The 19,914-nt window shown below is 45.0% G+C and overlaps 1 protein-coding gene across 8 annotated transcripts in view; it reads left to right on the top strand.

Annotated features, from left to right (window-relative positions):
* LOC109891615 (neurofascin) overlaps nt 1-19,914 on the top strand; it is a 143,992-nt gene that overhangs the window by 69,054 nt on the left and 55,024 nt on the right. For 6 of the 8 annotated variants that reach the window (XM_031825467.1, XM_031825471.1, XM_031825469.1 and 3 more), the window contains exons 2-4: nt 8,812-8,971; nt 13,109-13,126; nt 19,406-19,511. In XM_031825467.1, coding sequence (XP_031681327.1) covers nt 8,878-8,971; nt 13,109-13,126; nt 19,406-19,511 — 218 coding nt within the window. In that variant the 5' untranslated portion in view covers nt 8,812-8,877. The remainder of the gene's footprint in view (nt 1-8,811; nt 8,972-13,108; nt 13,127-19,405; nt 19,512-19,914) is intronic. The other 2 variants (XM_031825472.1, XM_031825468.1) reach the window with 1 other exon arrangement.

Raw genomic sequence — 19,914 nt, 5'->3', positions numbered from 1 at the left:
TCTACATTAGTAATGATCCTCGTATAGAGAGAGACTCTACATTAGTAATGATCCTCGTATAGATAGAGACTCTACATTAGTAATGATCCTCGTATAGAGAGAGACTCTACATTAGTAATGATCCTCGTATAGATAGAGACTCTACATTAGTAATGATCCTCGTATAGAGAGAGACTCTACATTAGTAATGATCCTCGTATAGATAGAGACTCTACATTAGTAATGATCCTCGTATAGAGAGAGACTCTACATTAGTAATGATCCTCGTATAGATAGAGACTCTACATTAGTAATGATCCTCGTATAGAGAGAGACTCTACATTAGTAATGATCCTCGTATAGATAGAGACTCTACATTAGTAATGATCCTCGTATAGAGAGAGACTCTACATTAGTAATGATCCTCGTATAGATAGAGACTCTACATTAGTAATGATCCTCGTATAGAGAGAGACTCTACATTAGTAATGATCCTCGTATAGATAGAGACTCTACATTAGTAATGATCCTTGTATAGAGAGAGACTCTACATTAGTAATGATCCTCGTATAGAGAGAGACTCTACATTAATAATGATCCTCGTATAGAGAGAGACTCTCTACATTAGTAATGATCCTCGTATAGAGAGAGACTCTACATTAGTAATGATCCTCGTATAGAGAGAGACTCTACATTAGTAATGATCCTCGTATAGAGAGAGACTCTACATTAGTAATGATCCTCGTATAGAGAGAGACTCTACATTAGTAATGATCCTCGTATAGATAGAGACTCTACATTAGTAATGATCCTCGTATAGATAGAGACTCTACATTAGTAATGATCCTCGTATAGAGAGAGACTCTACATTAGTAATGATCCTCGTATAGAGAGAGACTCTACATTAGTAATGATCCTCGTATAGAGAGAGACTCTACATTAGTAATGATCCTCGTATAGATAGAGACTCTACATTAGTAATGATCCCCATATAGATAGAGACTCTACATTAGTAATGATCCTCGTATAGAGAGAGACTACATTAGTAATGATCCTCGTATAGAGAGAGACTCTACATTAGTAATGATCCTCGTATAGAGAGAGACTCTACATTAGTAATGATCCTCGTATAGAGAGAGACTCTCTACATTAGTAATGATCCTCGTATAGAGAGAGACTCTACATTAGTAATGATCCTCGTATAGAGAGAGACTCTCTACATTAGTAATGATCCTCGTATAGAGAGAGACTCTACATTAGTAATGATCCTCGTATAGAGAGAGACTACATTAGTAATGATCCTCGTATAGAGAGAGACTCTACATTAGTAATGATCCTCGTATAGATAGAGACTCTACATTAGTAATGATCCTCGTATAGATAGAGACTCTACATTAGTAATGATCCTCGTATAGAGAGAGACTCTACATTAGTAATGATCCTCGTATAGAGAGAGACTCTACATTAGTAATGATCCTCGTATAGAGAGAGACTCTACATTAGTAATGATCCTCGTATAGAGAGAGACTCTACATTAGTAATGATCCTCGTATAGAGAGAGACTCTACATTAGTAATGATCCTCGTATAGATAGAGACTCTACATTAGTAATGATCCTCGTATAGAGAGAGACTCTCTATATGTCTAGCACACTTATGGCAGCACACATGAAAGAAAGTGAAAGAAAACACACACACACACAGAGTCAGAATGAGCCCCTAGGACTGTTGGCAGGAGGTTTTGCTTGGCTCAGCTTGGGCTGAAAGCTGCTAGGTCACCTAGCACAAACACATGTGACCCAGTACATATCCAGGAGTTTAAAGAGGCTTCACAACAATCAGCTCAGTACTAGTTCTATTACTGGGGTTTCGGGTTGAAACCTGCAGTACTGCTACCCTGCTGCTTGCCCTACTGGTGTGTGTGTGTGTGAATAAGAATAAACAGCATGCCATACGTGACACAGGGCAGTCACACACTTAGGCAACACTCAGGCTCTTCTGCTCTTCTCTGTCCAAACACTTCTTAGCAGAGTGCAGAATCAACCCAACGAGTGTAGTTGTGTTTGTCTTTCCTTCTGTCCTCCACACCAGAGGCATAAAGACCCATCTTGACAAGAGTCGACTTCACTAATGTTGGATCACAGGAGAAGGCCTTGAATCGGTTTAACTTCTAGAGAGCAGAAGGGTTAGTGTAGACAAGTCTCCCTGTTGTCCACACGAGTGTTCCAAAATGGTAGGTAGCCCATGGCTGGTTCTGCCTAACCTGGTTAACCAGTGATTTCAGATCTGGTTCTGCTCTCTGGCCATCTACATTGTTGAGCCAAACATGTTGTTCTTTATCTCAATTCCATAAGGAAGTGTAAAGATGGCGGCGTTGTGGCTAGGTTGTGGTTCAGAAAGCTAGCACAGTAACTGCTATTATCTGCTATCTGATCTGCTGACAGGGAAGTAGATGCTGTGGATTCTGTTCATGTGTGCACTCTGTTGTGTGTTTAGCCTGTGGTCTTTTATGTGTGACTTAAGAATAAATGTGTGTATGTGTGTGTATGTATGCGTGCGTGTGTGTTCTCAGTAGTAACTTTTCAAAAAGCGTTGGAAGTGGATTTGAGGAAGCGGTCTAATTTTTGTCACCATGCACATCATAACAAATACAGATAACGACGGTAGCATAAATGAAGCTAAAACCTAACATGCTAAGGTAAATGAGACTATTATACAGAATAACTCTCTAAATTATGCATGTTTTCCTCCATTTGTTAAACCAAGGCAATTTGTTAAAGAAAACCCATGTTAACTATCCCCATTGAAATACTGTACTTTATCATAAGTACTGTTTTTAAAGTAAGCTTCTGCCAAGTATATATAGCTGATATTCAAGTTAGTTTCCTAATAATTTTTCTTGGCAGGAGGATTTGGAGTGACTTATTTGAGTAATAATTCTACAGGTACAGTGCATTCGGGAAGTATTCAGACCCCGTGACCTTTTCCACATTTTGTTATGTTACAGCCTTATTCTAAAATGGATACAATATTTTTTTTCCTCATCAATCTACACACAATACCCAATAATGACGAAGCGAAAACCAGGTTTTAGAGATTTTTGCAAAAGTATTAAAAATATGTATTATTATTTATGAATGATTTTAAATATTTATTTACATAAGTACTAGAGGTCGTTTTCATTACAATCGGTAATCGGCATTTTTGGATTATTGCCGATTATATTGCACTCCACGAGGAGACTGCGTGGCAGGCTGACTACCTGTTATGCGAGTGAAGCAAGGAGCCAAGGTAAGGTGCTAGCTAGCATTAAACTTACCTTATAAAAAACAATAAATCTTAACATAATCACTAGTTAACTACAAATGGTTGATGATATTACTAGTTTAACTAGCTTGTCCTGCGTTGCATACAATCCATGCGGTGCCTGTTAATTTATTATTGAATCAAAGCCTACTTTGCCAAATGGGTGATTTAACAAGGGCATTCGCGAAAAAAGCACCATCGTTGCACCAATGTGTACCTAACCATAAACATTAATGTCTTTATAAAAATCAATACACAAGTATATATTTTTAAACCTGCATATTTAGTTAATATTGCCTGTTAACATTAATTTATTTTAACTAGGGAAATTGTTTCACTTCTCTTGCTTTCTGTGCAACAGATTCAGGGTATATGGAGTAGTTTGGGCCGCCTGGCTCATTGCGAACTGTGTGAAGACCATTTCTTCCTAACAAAGACAGCAACCTTCGCCAAATGGGGGATGATTTAACAAAAGCTTTTTTTGGTCCTCCAATAATCGGTATTGGTATCAGCGTTGAAAAATCATAATCGGTCAACCTTTAATAAGTACTCAGACCCTTTGCTATGAGACTCGAAATTAAGCTCAGGTGATTCCTGTTTCCATTGTTCATCCTTGAAATGTTTCTCCAACTTGATTGGTGTCCACCTGTGGCAAATTCAATTGATTGGACATGTTTTGGAAAGTCACACACCTTTCTATATAAGGTCACAGTGGACAGTGCGTGTCAGAGCAAAAACCAAGTCATGAGGTTGAAGGAATTGTCCGTAGAGCTCAGAGACAGGATTGTGTCAAGGCACAGATCCACGCCTCAGCCGGCTCGTCGGGCTCCCACGCCTCAGCCAGCTCGTCGGGCACCCACGCCTCAGCTGCCTCGTCGGGCTCCCACGCCTCAGCCGCCACGTTCGACTACATCTCGGCCAGTCTGTCAGGCTCGCCTAGGAGGGATGCCGGGTGGCGGCTCTGGGGGGGGTACTGTCACTCCTGCTCCTACTCCCCCTCTCTGTGCCAGGCTGCCCATCATTACGCACACCTGTTATCATTACACAGTTCAACGTCATTGGACTCACCTGGACTTCTTCACTTTGTTGATTGCCCTTCTGTTTCCTGTCTGTTGTTTATTACATTTTCACTCCCTGTATTTGCTTTTTGTCTCCCAGTATCTGTCCTTACAAGGGCCTTGGTCTGGGGAGGTGACAAAGAACCCAATGGTCACTCTGAGAGAGCTCCAGAGTTCCTCTGTGGCGATGGGAGAACCTTCCAGAAGGACAACCATCTCTGCAGCACTCCAACAATCAGGCCTTTTTGGTGGAGTGGCCAGACGGAAGCCACTCCTCAGTAAAAGACAGCCCACTTGGAGTTTGCCAAAAGGCACATAAACACTCTCAGACCATGAGAAACAAGATTCTCTGGACTGATGAAACCAAGATAGAACTCTTTGGCCTGAATGCCAAGTGTCACGCCTGGAGGAAACCTGGCACCATCCCTACGGTGAAGCATTGTGATGGCAGCATTATACTGTGGGGATGTTTTTCAATGGCAGGGACAGGGAAACTAGTCATGATCGAGGAAAATATGATCAATACCAAAGTTCAGAGAGATCCTTGATGAAACCCTGCTCCAGAGCGCTCAGGACCTCGCTCTGGGGCAATGCTTCACCTTCCAACAGAACAACGACCCTAAGCACACAGCCAAGACAATGCAGGAGTGGCTTCGGGACAAGTCTCTGAATGTCCTTGAGTGGTCCAGCCAGAGCCTGGATTTGAACCCGATCGAACATCTCTGGAGAGACCTGAAAATAGCTGTGCAGCGACACTCCCCATCCAACCAGACAGAGCTTGAGAGGTTCCGCAGAGAAGAATGGGAAAAACTCCCAAATACAGGTGTGCCAAGTTTGTAGCGTCATACAGAAGAAGACTTGATGCTGTAATCGCTGCCAAAGGTGCTTCAACAAAGTACTGAGTAAAGGGTCTGAAAACTTATGTAAATGTATTATTTACATAAGTTATATTGCAAAAAAGTATATAATGTTTTTGTTTTGTCATTATGGGATATTGTGTGTAGATTGAATAAGGCCATAATGTAGAATAAGGCCGTAACGTAGCAAAATGAGGAAAAAGTGAAGGGGTCTTAATACTTTCCGAATGCACTGTACCTTTGATGTAGGAGATGCAACAAAACAATACAATGTTTTTGGTATTTTGCCATGGATTTAGTTTGTTGAAGTGGAGGTGAATGTTAATTGGTCAGTGTCTTCAGCTGCTGTGTGATTGAGTTTGGTTCTTTACACATGTCTGGCTCTTTATCTCAGTCTGCAGCACTGGTTAATGGTCTGGGTTTGGATAGCCTCTGCTGAGTCACCAACAACCGGATGTTCAAGTTTTCAGGGAAAGTGGAAAAAGAGATACTTTTGAGGAGATGGGAAACTCGTTTGGAATCATATTACCAACCATTGTGTATGTTGCCTATGCAGCGCCAATGGGCCACAATTCTGGGACAAAGAGAGCTCTCCTTCAAGGAGGGAATGGGAATCAATTGGGCGCTAGCTCAAAAACCAAACATTACAAATATTTTCCGAGATGTGAGATAATGAGCTTGTTCTCTGTAATATTATAAGGCTTTGCAATTGTGACATAACGTACTTTTGAGGAAAATAGGCCCATTTCTGAACTCATACCCTGACTTTGTGAAGGGATCACATGACGCAGCATAACATCTGCTGGGTGGAGCATTATATGTTCCTCCATTCATTGACTTTCATTCATTGACACTCCATCTTAAATCTATTTACTGTATTAATTGAACAGTGCACCTCTCCCAAACTTTTGTATGTCAGTGATCTAGTTTCAAACTTTTGTATGTATGTCAGTGATCTAGTTTCAGGTGTTTATTTTACACCTGCTACGTATTTTTTTTTGACGTTTTAGTCCTTTAGCAAACACTCTTATCCAGAGTGACTTACAGTAGTGAGTGCATACATGTTCATTCTTTTTTCATACTGGTCCCCCATGGGAATTGAATCCACAACCCTGGCATTGTAAGCACAATGCCCTACCAACTGAGCTACATGGGACCAACTGGGCTATGTTAGGCAGGATGTATGGAGCTAGTAGGCTGGGCGTATGGGGTTAGTAGACTAGGTGTATGGGGTTAGTAGGCTGGGTGTATGGGGTTAGTAGACTAGGTGTATGGGGTCAGTAGGCAGGGTGTATGGGGTCAGTAGGCAGGGTGTATGGGGTCAGTAGGCAGGGTGTATGGGGTCAGTAGGCAGGGTATATGGGGTCAGTAGGCAGGGTGTATGGGGTCAGTAGGCAGGGTGTATGGGGTCAGTAGGCAGGGTGTATGGGGTCAGTAGGCAGGGTGTATGGGGTTAGTAGGCAGGGTGTATGGGGTTAGTAGGAAGGGTGTATGGGGTCAGTAGGCAGGGTGTATGGGGTCAGTAGGCAGGGTGTATGGGGTCAGTAGGCAGGGTGTATGGGGTCAGTAGGCAGGGTGTATGGGGTTAGTAGGCAGGGTGTATGGGGTTAGTAGGAAGGGTGTATGGGGTCAGTAGGCTGGGCGTATGGGGTCAGTAGGCAGGGTGTATGGGGTCAGTAGGCAGGGTGTATGAGGTTAGTAGGTTGGGTGTATGGGGTTAGTAGGCTGGGCGTATGGGGTCAGTAGGCAGGGTGTATGGGGTCAGTAGGCAGGGTGTATGAGGTTAGTAGGTTGGGTGTATGGGGTTAGTAGGGTGGGTGTATGGGGTTAGTAGGCAGGGTGTGTGGGGTTAGTAGGCAGGGTGTGTGGGGTTAGTAGGCAGGGTGTATGAGGTTAGTAGGCTGGGTGTATGGGGTCAGTAGGCTGGGTGTATGGGGTCAGTAGGCAGGGTGTATGGGGTTAGTAGGCAGGGTGTATGGGGTCAGTAGGCAGGGTGTATGGGGTCAGTAGACAGGGTATATGGGGTTAGTAGGCAGGGTGTATGGGGTTAGTAGGCAGGGTGTATGGGGTCAGTATGCAGGGTGTATGGGGTCAGTAGACAGGGTGTATGGGGTCAGTAGGCTGGGTGTATGGAGTCAGTAGACTGGGTGTATGGGGTTAGTAGACTGGGTGTATGGATTTAGGAGGCAGGTTGGATGGGGTTAGGAGGCAGGGTGTATGGGGTTAGTAGGCAGGGTGTATGGGGTTAGTAGGCAGGGTGTATGGGGTCAGTAGGCAGGGTGTATGAGGTTAGTAGGTTGGGTGTATGGGGTTAGTAGGCTGGGTGTATGGGGTTAGTAGGCAGGGTGTGTGGGGTTAGTAGGCTGGGTGTATGGGGTTAGTAGGCAGGGTGTGTGGGGTCAGTAGACAGGGTATATGGGGTTAGTAGGCAGGGTGTATGGGGTTAGTAGGCAGGGTGTATGGGGTCAGTAGGCAGGGTGTATGGGGTCAGTAGACAGGGTATATGGGGTTAGTAGGCAGGGTATATGGGGTTAGTAGGCAGGGTGTATGGGGTTAGTAGGCAGGGTGTAGGAGGTCAGTAGGCAGGGTTTATGGGGTCAGTAGACAGGGTATATGGGGTTAGTAGGCAGGGTGTATGGGGTTAGTAGGCAGGGTGTATGGGGTCAGTAGGCAGGGTGTATGGGGTCAGTAGACAGGGTGTATGGGGTCAGTAGGCTGGGTGTATGGAGTCAGTAGACTGGGTGTATGGGGTTAGTAGACTGGGTGTATGGATTTAGGAGGCAGGTTGGATGGGGTTAGGAGGCAGGGTGTATGGGGTTAGTAGGCAGGGTGTATGGGGTTAGTAGGCAGGGTGTATGGGGTTAGTTGGCAGGGTGTATGGGGTTAATAGGCAGGGTGTATGGGGTTAGTAGGCAGGGTGTATGGGGTCAGTAGGCAGGGTGTATGGGGTTAGGAGGCAGCGAGTGTGGGGTTAGTAGACTGGGTGTATGGGGTTAGTAGGCAGGGTGTATGGGGTCAGTAGGCAGGGTGTGTGGGGTCAGTAGGCAGGGTGTATGGGGTCAGTAGGCAGGGTGTATGGGGTTAGGAGGCAGGGTGTATGGGGTTAGGAGGCAGGGTGTGTGGGGTTAGTAGACTGGGTGTATGGGGTTGGTAGACTGGGTGTATGGGGTCAGTAGGCAGGGTGTGTGGGGTTAGGAGGCAGGGTGTGTGGGGTTAGTAGACTGGGTGTGTGGATTTAGGAGGCAGGCTGTGGATTTTTGAGGCAGGGTGTACGGGGTTAGTCGGCAGAGTGTATGGGGTTAGTAGACTGGGATGGTACCCTGGTCTGCGCTCTGGTACTCTGGGTTTGGAGGTCTTGTGGTCTGGAGGAATGGAGGAATGGGGATCTGAAGGTCTGGGGTCATTAGGAGAAGGAGGGAGATGAGTAGTCCTGGGCTTGGGGTTCTGATACTGGTTTGGGGTAATGGGGGAGTGGATGATTGGAGGAGAGGTGGAACTGTTCTGTGTGATGTCTTCATTGTCTCTGGGTAGCTCTCTCTGGGGAGTAAGGGCCTCAGCTGCTGATGTAGGCCAGCCACACATACTGAAAACACATCTCTCTGTCTCTGATAGGTCAGAGCCGTATCAGGAGCCAACCAGGAGTTGTGACAGGAGAGGAGAGCCAATCAGAGGAGAGAGATGTTGGTGCAAGGCGGGCCTTGGGTCCTGTCTGTCATGTCGTTGCTCCTGCTGCTGTGGCAAGAAATGTCTGCTATCGAGGTTCCTCTTGATCGTAAGTCCATCAATCAAATCGTAAACACATGAAATCAGTCAAAACATTGTTTTATAATATATATTTTATCGTAACCCTTTGGTTCTCATACAATTTGGATACCGGTGACCCACACAATGGTTTTGGAATTGAAGGACAGTGAACAAAAAAATGAAGAAAACAATGCCACATCCCTTACTAACCTTACTAACCTATTGGTGTTTACAGATGGACCTTCAGGAAAAAAGCATACGAAATGAAGTGATTTATATTTCCATGTACAGTGTATACTCTATGTAAAACACAACACAGTTATCCTGTCTTTGCATCTGCAGATCCAGCTTCATGAAAAGTGATATCTCTTAACATTAGAACTGAGCTCACATACACTCATCTCTCTGAACATCCTCCATCCCACACACACACACACACACACACACACACACACACACACACACACACACACACACACACACACACACACACCACACACACACACACACACACACACACACACACACACACACCACACACACACACACACACACACACACACACACACACACACATACACTTACACTCACACACTCGCACATATTGATGTGTTACCCAGTGAATATGTTCAGTCCATCCATATGATCTAAAGATATTTCTGCATGGTTTAACTATAGTCGAGTGTACATTCTACCAACTGAATTATGAATTGTGTATGGCTGACTACGGTGGCTCTATCTTCTCATAACCATTCAACTCTGACTACCCATCATTGATTTCAAATCAAATCAACATTTCAAATCAACATTTCGAATCAAATCTAATTTTATTGGTCACATACACATGGTTAGCAGATGTGAATGCGAGTGTTGCGAAATGCTTGTGCTTCTAGTTCCAATAGTGCAGTAATATCCAACAAATAATCTAACAATTCCCAACAACTACCTAACACACACAAATCTAAAGGGGTGAATAAGAATATGTACATATAAATTCTGTATATGGATGAGCGATGGCTGAGCGGCATAGGCAAGGTGCAGTAGATGGTATAAAATACAGTATATACATGTGATATGAGTAATGTAAGATATGTAGACATTATTAAAGTGGCATTATTTAAAGTGGCATTGTTTAAAGTGACTAGTGATCCATTTATTAAAGTGTGAAGTGATCGGGTCTCAATGTGGGCAGCAGCCTCTCTGAGTTAATGATTGCTGTTTAGCAGTCTGATGGCCTTGAGATAGAAGCTGTTTCTCAATATCTTTGATGCACCTGTACTGACCTGGCCTTCTGGATGATAGCAGGGTGAACAGGCAGTGGCTCGGGTGGTTGTTGTCCTTTATGATTTTTTAAAACTTTCCTGTGACATCGGGTGCTGTAGCTGTCCTGGAGGGCAGGTAGTTTGCCCCCAGTGATGCGTTGGGCAGACCGCACCACCCTCTGGAGAGCCTTGCGGTTGAGGGCGGTACAGTTTCCGTACCAGGCTGTGATACAGCCCGACAGGATGCTCTCGATTGTGCATCTGTAAAAGTTTGTCAGATTTCAACCAAAACATCAATACATACATACATATACCAGGCCATTCTAACATGTATAAAAGCTTGTGCCTCCCATTGGACTGACTCCAGTGTGAATATGAAAGTAAGAGACAAAGGAAAGGAGACCTTTTCTCTCTCCTTTCTCTCTTGGTTTTTTTCATAAAGGAGAATAATAGCTGTGAATGTCTCACAGTGGTGTTATGAAAATGATTTGATCGGGATAAAGTGCCATGGGCACCTGCTATTTGGCGGTCAAACACACCTGCACACTACTTATTCTCGACCTCACACACACGGCCATCAGCTGTCATCACCTCTGTAGTCTCCACCTCATCTACCCTCTACAGCACCCTCAATGTCTCTTTATACTCCTTTCAAAATCAAATCAAATCCAATTGTATTTGTCACATACACATGGTTAGCAGATGTTAATGCGAGTGTAGCGAAATGCTTGTGCTTCTAGTTCCGACAATGCAGTAATAACCAACAAGTCATCTAACTAACAATTCCAAAACTACTGTCTTATACACAGTGTAAGGGGATAAAGAATATGTACATAAGGATATATGAATGAATGATGGTACAGAGCAGCATAGGCAAGATACAGTAGATGGTATCGAGTACAGTATATACATATGAGATGAGTATGTAAACAAAGTGGCATAGTTAAAGTGGCTAGTGATACATGTATTACATAAGGATGCAGTCGATGATATAGAGTACAGTATATACGTATGCATATGAGATGAATAATGTAGGGTAAGTAACATTATATAAGGTAGCATTGTTTAAAGTGGCTAGTGATATATTTACATCATTTCTCATCAATTCCCATTATTAAAGTGGCTGGAGTTGAGTCAGTGTCAGTGTCAGTGTGTTGGCAGCAGCCACTCAATGTTAGTGGTGGCTGTTTAACAGTCTGATGGCCTTGAGATAGAAGCTGTTTTTCAGTCTCTCGGTCCCAGCTTTGATGCACCTGTACTGACCTCGCCTTCTGGATGATAGCGGGGTGAACAGGCAGTGGCTCGGGTGGTTGATGTCCTTGATGATCTTTATGGCCTTCCTGTAACATCGGGTGGTGTAGGTGTCCTGGAGGGCAGGTAGTTTGCCCCCGGTGATGCGTTGTGCAGACCTCACTACCCTCTGGAGAGCCTTACGGTTGAGGGCGGAGCAGTTGCCGTACCAGGCGGTGATACAGCCCGCCAGGATGCTCTCGATTGTGCATCTGTAGAAGTTTGTGAGTGCTTTTGGTGACAAGCCGAATTTCTTCAGCCTCCTGAGGTTGAAGAGGCGCTGCTGCGCCTTCTTCACGATGCTGTCTGTGTGAGTGGACCAATTCAGTTTGTCTGTGATGTGTATGCCGAGGAACTTGGCCTCAGAAAGCTCTATTAATTAGTGTCAGACAGAGGACTCACCAACACACACACAACAGGGAGAGAGAGGGGGACAGAGAGAGAGAAGACCCCCCCCCCCCACAGAGTAAAATGCATAATACCCTCATAACCCTCCAACGTCTCCCAAACATATTAAGAAGGATGGAGGGAGGGAGAATCAGCCCTGGTCATTGAGAGACCACAGAGAGGTTATCCCAAATCTTCTGGTGCTCCCAGTGCATTTAATGCTATACCTGAGAGGACTGAATGGTAACATGGGCTGTCTATAGGACTGAATGTATCTAATGTGAGGTGATGAAAGATGGATTTATCTCTGTTGTCATTCCCCGTCCCTCCCCCAACCCTCTGTCCCCCAGCTTCCAGTGGTGACCTCTATTGATGATGGTTGTCATGTCCTTGTTATCCTATTATATTCTTTCCCTCCAGCATGGGCATGGCTATATGGCACAATGAATATCATAAAACAACTGTGGGGGTTGGGTGTTCCACCTGTCTATAGGCAGCTGTTCCCCCATAGCCTTGGACACACACACACACACACTCACTAGTACATATAAAGACAGTAAGTCCAGAGAGGAATGTGCTCTTGCCAATCAGACACAGCATTGGACCACTACTGTAATGCCAATGACAGTATGTCAGCCATGGCCATTTACAGGGTAGCTAAAGAGTGCCATGAAGACAATATGAAATATATTATAAATGTAAATGTACTGTTTTGGGATCGATTATTTATGCAGTGGAATATAATTACATATATGTGTATTTTATGTTCATCTGTACTGTTCTAGAAAATGACTAACTTGCTGATTCTAGCAGATGAAAATCATATCTCTCTTTCCCTCTCTCCACTGCTCCCTCCTTTAAAATCAACCTTTTCCCGTTGTGGAATCATCAACAGGTAAGTTTACATCTCATTGTTTCATTGTTTCAGGACATATTCCCAGTCATTGTAGTCCATAAACGTATTATGCTACACTAGTAACAAAATGTACTTTACATACAAAACATGGATATAACAGTATAATAACTTTTGTAGAATAACATTTGATGACATGCCTACTCCATAACAATAGAACTGTAACTACAGTATGTGATTAACATTGTTTCACACTGTAGACATGCTCTAGCTATAGGCCTGTGTTGCAATGAACACTCTAATATCACTAACAACACCTGCAACATCTCTATCTCTGCCCTTCTCTCTCACTCACTCTCTTTGGGACTAACAGAAAAGATCCAGCAGGATTGTAAGTATTATTTATTAACACAGTAATATTTTGTATTGTGTCTACTGTGTCTATTTTCTGTTGTGTCGGTTGTCTTCACTCTTAGGAAAAAAATGGTTATTCAAAGGGTTGTATGGGGACAGCGGAAGAACACATATTGGTTCTAAATAGCACTTTTTCTTCTTAGAGTGTATTGTGTCTGCTGTAATACTCAATCATGTTTCTACATTGTCTCTATGGGGGATGAAAATACCAATTTGAACCCACATTTAAAGCAGTAAATGATATAATGGTGTAGTACTAGGAGCTAGGGCTGTTGCGGTGACTGTATTGCCGCCACACCGGCGGACACGAGGCATGATGGCAGTCAAAAACCACATGACCGTTTAGTCACGGTAATTAGGCTTCTCCAAGCTCTGATGCTACCGATGATCATTAGTAGCTTACCAAACTTGCTAACTGCCGGGTACTCAGCACTCTAGAAGCACTCAGCACTCTGACATAAAATCTAATTTTATTGGTCACATACACATGGTCAGCAGATGTTAATGCGAGTGTAGCGAAATGCTTGTGCTTCTAGTTCCAACAATGCAGTAATATCTAACAAGTAATCTAACAATTCCCAAAAACTACCTAATACACACAAATCTAAAGGGGGGTGAATGAAAATATGTACATATAAATATATGGATGAGCGATGGCCGAGCGGCATAGGCAAGGTGCAGTAGATGGTATAAAATACAGTATATACATATGATATGACTAATGTAAGATATGTAGACATTATTAAAGTGGCATTATATAGAGAGGTATTGTTTAAAGTGACTAGTGATCTATTTACTAGTCACTTTAAATGTAAATGTATTCCAATCTAATGAAACACTTCATGAGAGCCCATGAGCTGATGTTGTGCAACATCTCTATAGGCTATGCAATTGCATGAGAAAACAGAGGGGATCCCATCAGCTTCCTATAGGCTAGGGCTACTACGTATGTTTATTTCTCAACTTGCCTAATATTAAGCACATTGCTTCTCTTTACAACAGGAGTATAGCCCACCTGGCTGGCATGAAAATGAACCACGGGAAAAAGCATCCTCCATTCGCTATTTTCAGCGGCCCCTGTTTCGAGACAGGTGCATGATAATCGTGTGATGGGTGACAATATTAGCCTATCACTTGTGAATGATGCCCAGCAAACTGCACTTTTTTTTTTTTGCAACTTCTTCAAATCATAGGCGCACACTTCATGTAGCCTGGCCTATATGTTTTGATAAGGTTTGCATCACAACTAAAGTGACCAAATAACTTTCTAAAATGAGGCACATTAATCTGCTTCACAATGGGTGTAGAGCCAAACTGGCATACATATGCAGCACGTGAGCTTCAAGTTTGAGGAAGATCATTTTCATCATAAAAATGCACAGTCACATTTGTGGTCACTTTTGAGAATGGTGTTTTCCTGCTAATGGAACATACACACTTATAGCCTACTCCCGTGTGCACATTGCTGCACTTATGTGAAGAAATTGCCTAATAGTTGATCAACATTTTAAGCTAAACGTTCTGATCTGTTGCGGCAGCCTCATTGCTTAAAACCATTTTTCTGATGTTAGTGGTTGTATTCTTTTGGGATCTATCCCATCCCACAACTGTCCCAGACTGTCTGGAATATTTATTTATCGTACAGAATATAATAGGTTAACTTTTGTATTATTGGCGATAGTAGATTGATAGGCGAGTGTTTTTGCTGTTCGTTAGGCCTACTCATCTTGTTGGCTGACAAAAAGTAAATGTGGATAGTTCTTCCAATATCTTCAATATGCTCCTCAGAATTCGATAATGACGCGCACAGTTTCGCATCCTTATCAGCCCAAGGGCCACTGGCCGCAAAAGGCATGTCTTTTTTAGGAGGCATTACGGCCACACAAAGGTGATGCCACCTGGAAAATCAAGGCATTATCAAGAGCTTGTCAAATAGTGAATGAGAGACTGATGAAGTGTGTACAGCCTGTGCAAAGAAAACATGCTTTTCATGGCAGCTTTTTTCAAATATGTCTCATCATACAGCCTTACAATGTATTAAACATCAAAACATATAGCCCAACGTTTGTAGAACAACTAAAGTTACAATAATAACTCAAAATTAAGCATAGTGGAGTACCTGTTTCTTTCTTAACAGCTCAACACAGAATAGCTGCATGTGCGCACTCCCTCAAATATTGGAGAAAATATCCTATTTTATTCAGCTTTGTTCAATTGTATTCTTCGTACTATAAAATAATGCCATGGAATTCTAAGCAAATCATGTCTGCTAAATGAACTAGTGTAACACACAGCCATATCGAATAGCCAGATCAGGGCCTAAAATAAGGACAACTCGGAGTATGCTATTCTGTTCTTCTGAAATATACCCAAAAAAAATCATATCATGTACCTTTAGACCTGTCTAAAATAAATAATGGATTTATTGTGAAGGTGTAGGCTATATTACATGGATTTATTAGAGTTTTTTAAATGTAGATGTTCCAAAGGTCTGCATCAGTGGTTTGTAGGTGTCACGGCTGTTGACGGATGAGGACCAAGGTGCAGCGTGGTTAGCGTACATTTTACTTTATTTAAGAATGACGCCGACCAAAAACAATAAACCATACAGAACAAACCGTGAAGCTACAGGTCATGTGCCATAAACAAAAGTCAACTTCCCATAAACACAGGTGGGAAAAAGGGCACCTAAGTATGGTTCCCAATCAGAGACAACGATAGACAGCTGTCCCTGATTGAGAACCATACCCGACCAAAACATAGGAATAGAAAATCATAGAAACACAAAACATAGAATGCCCAACTCAACTCACGGCCTGACCAAACCAAAATAGAGACATAAAAAGGATCTCTAAGGTCAGGGCGTGACAGTAGGCTGTGTGTGGAAGCCAGGAGATGCTAAATGTATTTATGTTAATTAACGGTCAATTACCGTGAGACCAGCAGTTATTTGCTTCACAATAACCGGTGACAAAATGTCAACCGACTGCCACAGCCCTACTAGGAGCAGGTTTTATTTTCCAATCTGAAGCAACTTACATTAACTAGCTCTGTGTTTGTATGGTTGCCATAGAAACACAAATGGATGGATGACTCCGCCTGTTACCCATTGTTTACAGTAGTGCATAAGAACAGTTGGGTAACCGGCGGCATCCCCAAACTGAGGACAAACAGAGAATAGTAATGGGCGATGGAATTCCCTCTTTCTCTCTAATGGAAAGCTTTTGTATCTTGGCAAGGGGACTTCCAATAGGACTTGGGCGATTCCCTTTAAAACTGTGGTTACTCTGTAGAAGATTTATGACACACACACACACACACACACACTCACTCACCGGTTGTTCCTCTCTCCCATGTTGGTACATCATGGCAAGGAAGTATCTCTTTCAACTGGGGCTATTTTGTACAATGGGAGGGGAGGCAAGCAATTTTCTTTGAGGCTGGGCTTGATAGTGTGTAGTGTCAGTGTACAGATTTAGGATCTCAATTTGAGCCTGCAAATAATCCTGCAGCAACAGTAATGTGAATTATTATGTGGATTAAAATTAATGGACATTTTTGTAGGGGTTGATACATTTTCCAAAGGGAAAATCAAGTATGACATTTCAAAGTGAAAATTACTAAGCTAAGCTTTTTTAAACCTAAAATACACTACAAATAGACTCGACTGCGTTTGACAGTCGAGGCAGGGTCTGACAGTCGAGGCAGGGTCTGACAGTCGAGGCAGGGTCTGACAGTCGAGGCTGGGCCTGACAGTCGAGGCAGGGTCTGACAGTCGAGGCTGTATCTGACAGTCGAGGCAGGGTCTGACAGTCGAGGCAGGGCCTGACAGTCGAGGCAGGGCCTGACAGTCGAGGCTGTATCTGACAGTCGAGGCAGGGTCTGACAGTCGAGGCAGGGTCTGACAGTCGAGGCAGGGTCTGACAGTCGAGGCTGTATCTGACAGTCGAGGCAGGGTCTGACAGTCGAGGCTGTATCTGACAGTCGAGGCAGGGTCTGACAGTCGAGGCAGGGTCTGACAGTCGAGGCTGGGCCTGACAGTCGAGGCTGGGTCTGACAGTCGAGGCAGGGTCTGACAGTCGAGGAAGGGTCTGACAGTCGAGGCAGGGCCTGACAGTCAAGTCTGGGCCTGACAGTCGAGGCTGGGTCTGACAGTCGAGGCTGGGCCTGACAGTCGAGGCAGGGTCTGACAGTCGAGGCTGGGTCTGACAGTCGAGGCAGGGTCTGACAGTCGAGGCAGGGTCTGACAGTCGAGGCTGTATCTGACAGTCGAGGCAGGGTCTGACAGTCGAGGCAGGGTCTGACAGTCGAGGCTGGGCCTGACAGTCGAGGCTGGGCCTGACAGTCGAGGCAGGGTCTGACAGTCGAGGCTGTATCTGACAGTCGAGGCTGTATCTGACAGTCGAGGCAGGGTCTGACAGTCGAGGCTGTATCTGACAGTCGAGGCAGGGTCTGACAGTCGAGGCAGGGTCTGACAGTCGAGGCTGTATCTGACAGTCGAGGCAGGGCCTGACAGTCGAGGCAGGGCCTGACAGTCAAGTCTGTATCTGACAGTCGAGGCAGGGCCTGACAGTCAAGTCTGTATCTGACAGTCGAGGCTGTATCTGACAGTCGAGGCTGTATCTGACAGTCGAGGCTGTATCTGACAGTCGAGGCTGTATCTGACAGTCGAGGCAGGGTCTGACAGTCGAGGCTGTATCTGACAGTCGAGGCAGGGTCTGACAGTCGAGGCAGGGTCTGACAGTCGAGGCTGTATCTGACAGTCGAGGCTGTATCTGACAGTCGAGGCAGGGCCTGACAGTCAAGTCTGTATCTGACAGTCGAGGCTGTATCTGACAGTCGAGGCTGTATCTGACAGTCGAGGCTGTATCTGACAGTCGAGGCTGTATCTGACAGTCGAGGCTGGGTCTGACAGTCAAGGCAGGGTCTGACAGTCGAGGCAGGGTCTGACAGTCAAGTCTGTATCTGACAGTCGAGGCTGTATCTGACAGTCGAGGCTGTATCTGACAGTCGAGGCAGGGTCTGACAGTCGAGGCAGGGTCTGACAGTCGAGGCTGTATCTGACAGTCGAGGCTGTATCTGACAGTCGAGGCTGTATCTGACAGTCGAGGCTGTATCTGACAGTCGAGGCTGTATCTGACAGTCGAGGCAGGGTCTGACAGTCGAGGCTGTATCTGACAGTCGAGGCAGGGTCTGACAGTCAAGTCTGTATCTGACAGTCGAGTCTGTATCTGACAGTCGAGGCTGTATCTGACAGTCGAGGCAGGGCCTGACAGTCAAGTCTGTATCTGACAGTCGAGGCTGTATCTGACAGTCGAGCCTGTATCTGACAGTCGAGGCTGTATCTGACAGTCGAGGCTGGGCCTGACAGTCGAGGCTGTATCTGACAGTCAAGTCTGTATCTGACAGTCGAGGCTGTATCTGACAGTCGAGGCTGGGTCTGACAGTCGAGGCTGGGCCTGACAGTCGAGGCTGGGCCTGACAGTCGAGGCTGGGCCTGACAGTCGAGGCTGGGCCTGACAGTCGAGGCTGGGTCTGACAGTCGAGGCTGGGCCTGACAGTCGAGGCTGGGCCTGACAGTCGAGGCAGGGTCTGACAGTCGAGGCTGGGTCTGACAGTCGAGGCTGGGTCTGACAGTCGAGGCTGGGTCTGGTAGATGTGTGGTGACAGTACAGAGCGGAATGAGTTCCCGGTGCTCAGTGATCTAGAAGTGGACCAGGGCAGAGAAACAGTGGGGAATCATCTGGCTTAAGTGGGCAATTAAATAAGAGTGAGCACAGAGGGAGGGGAGAATACACATTATCAACACCATAACCCAATCCTCTCCTCCTCACTTCACTTCTCCTGGATATGGTGTGTGTGTGTGTGTGTGTGTGTGTGTGTGTGTGTGTGTGTGTGTGTGTGTGTGTGTGCGCGTCTGCGCTGTGGGGTTGTGTGGTGTCTGGTGATTGGCTGAAAGCCGTGATATATCAGACGTATACATGTACCACAGGTATGACAAAAAATTACTTTTACTGTTCTAATTATGTTGGTAACCAGTTTATAATAGCAATAACCCACCTCGGGGGTTTGTGGTATATGGCCAATATACCACGGCTAATGGCTGTATCCAGGCACTCCGCATTGTGCATATGTTGGCCATATACCACACCTCCTCGGACAATATTGCTGAATCTTGCTCTCTCTATCTCCTTTTCTTTCTCTCTCTGTTTGCATTCTGTCTCTCCTTTGTCTCTCTCTTTCTCTCTCTCTCTAGTGAAGCAGCCTCCCACCATAATGAAACAGTCATTGAAGGACTACATTGTTGATCCCAGAGATAACATCATCATTGAATGTGAGGCCAAGGGTAACCCCGTGCCAACGTGAGTTACACACAAATACCCATCCCTCTCTCTGTCCTCGCCTCATCTGTCGCCTCCCTCCTCCACTCAGCTTGTCTCTAATTTCTCACACCCTCTCACCCACTCTCTCTCTCTCTCTCTCTCTATCTCTCTCACCCTCTCTCTCTCTCTCACCCTCTCTCTCTCTCGCTCTCTCTCACCCTCTCACCCTCTCTCACCCTCTCTCTCCTCTCTCACCCTCTCTCCCCATCTCTCTCTGTCTCTCTCTCTCTCTCTCTCCCCGTCCACCCTCATCTCTCTCCTCTCTCCCTCTCTCTCTCATCTCTCTCCTCTCTCTCTCTCCCTCCTCTCTCTCTTCCTCTCTCTCTCTCCGTCAACTCTCTCTCTCTCTCCTCTCTCTCTCGCCTCTTCTCTCGTCTCTCTC

The sequence above is a fragment of the Oncorhynchus kisutch genome, linkage group LG5 (genome assembly GCF_002021735.2).
Source record: "Oncorhynchus kisutch isolate 150728-3 linkage group LG5, Okis_V2, whole genome shotgun sequence".
Classification (NCBI taxonomy): Eukaryota; Metazoa; Chordata; class Actinopteri; order Salmoniformes; family Salmonidae; genus Oncorhynchus; species Oncorhynchus kisutch.
This window is presented reverse-complemented; position numbering and strand designations above follow the sequence as displayed.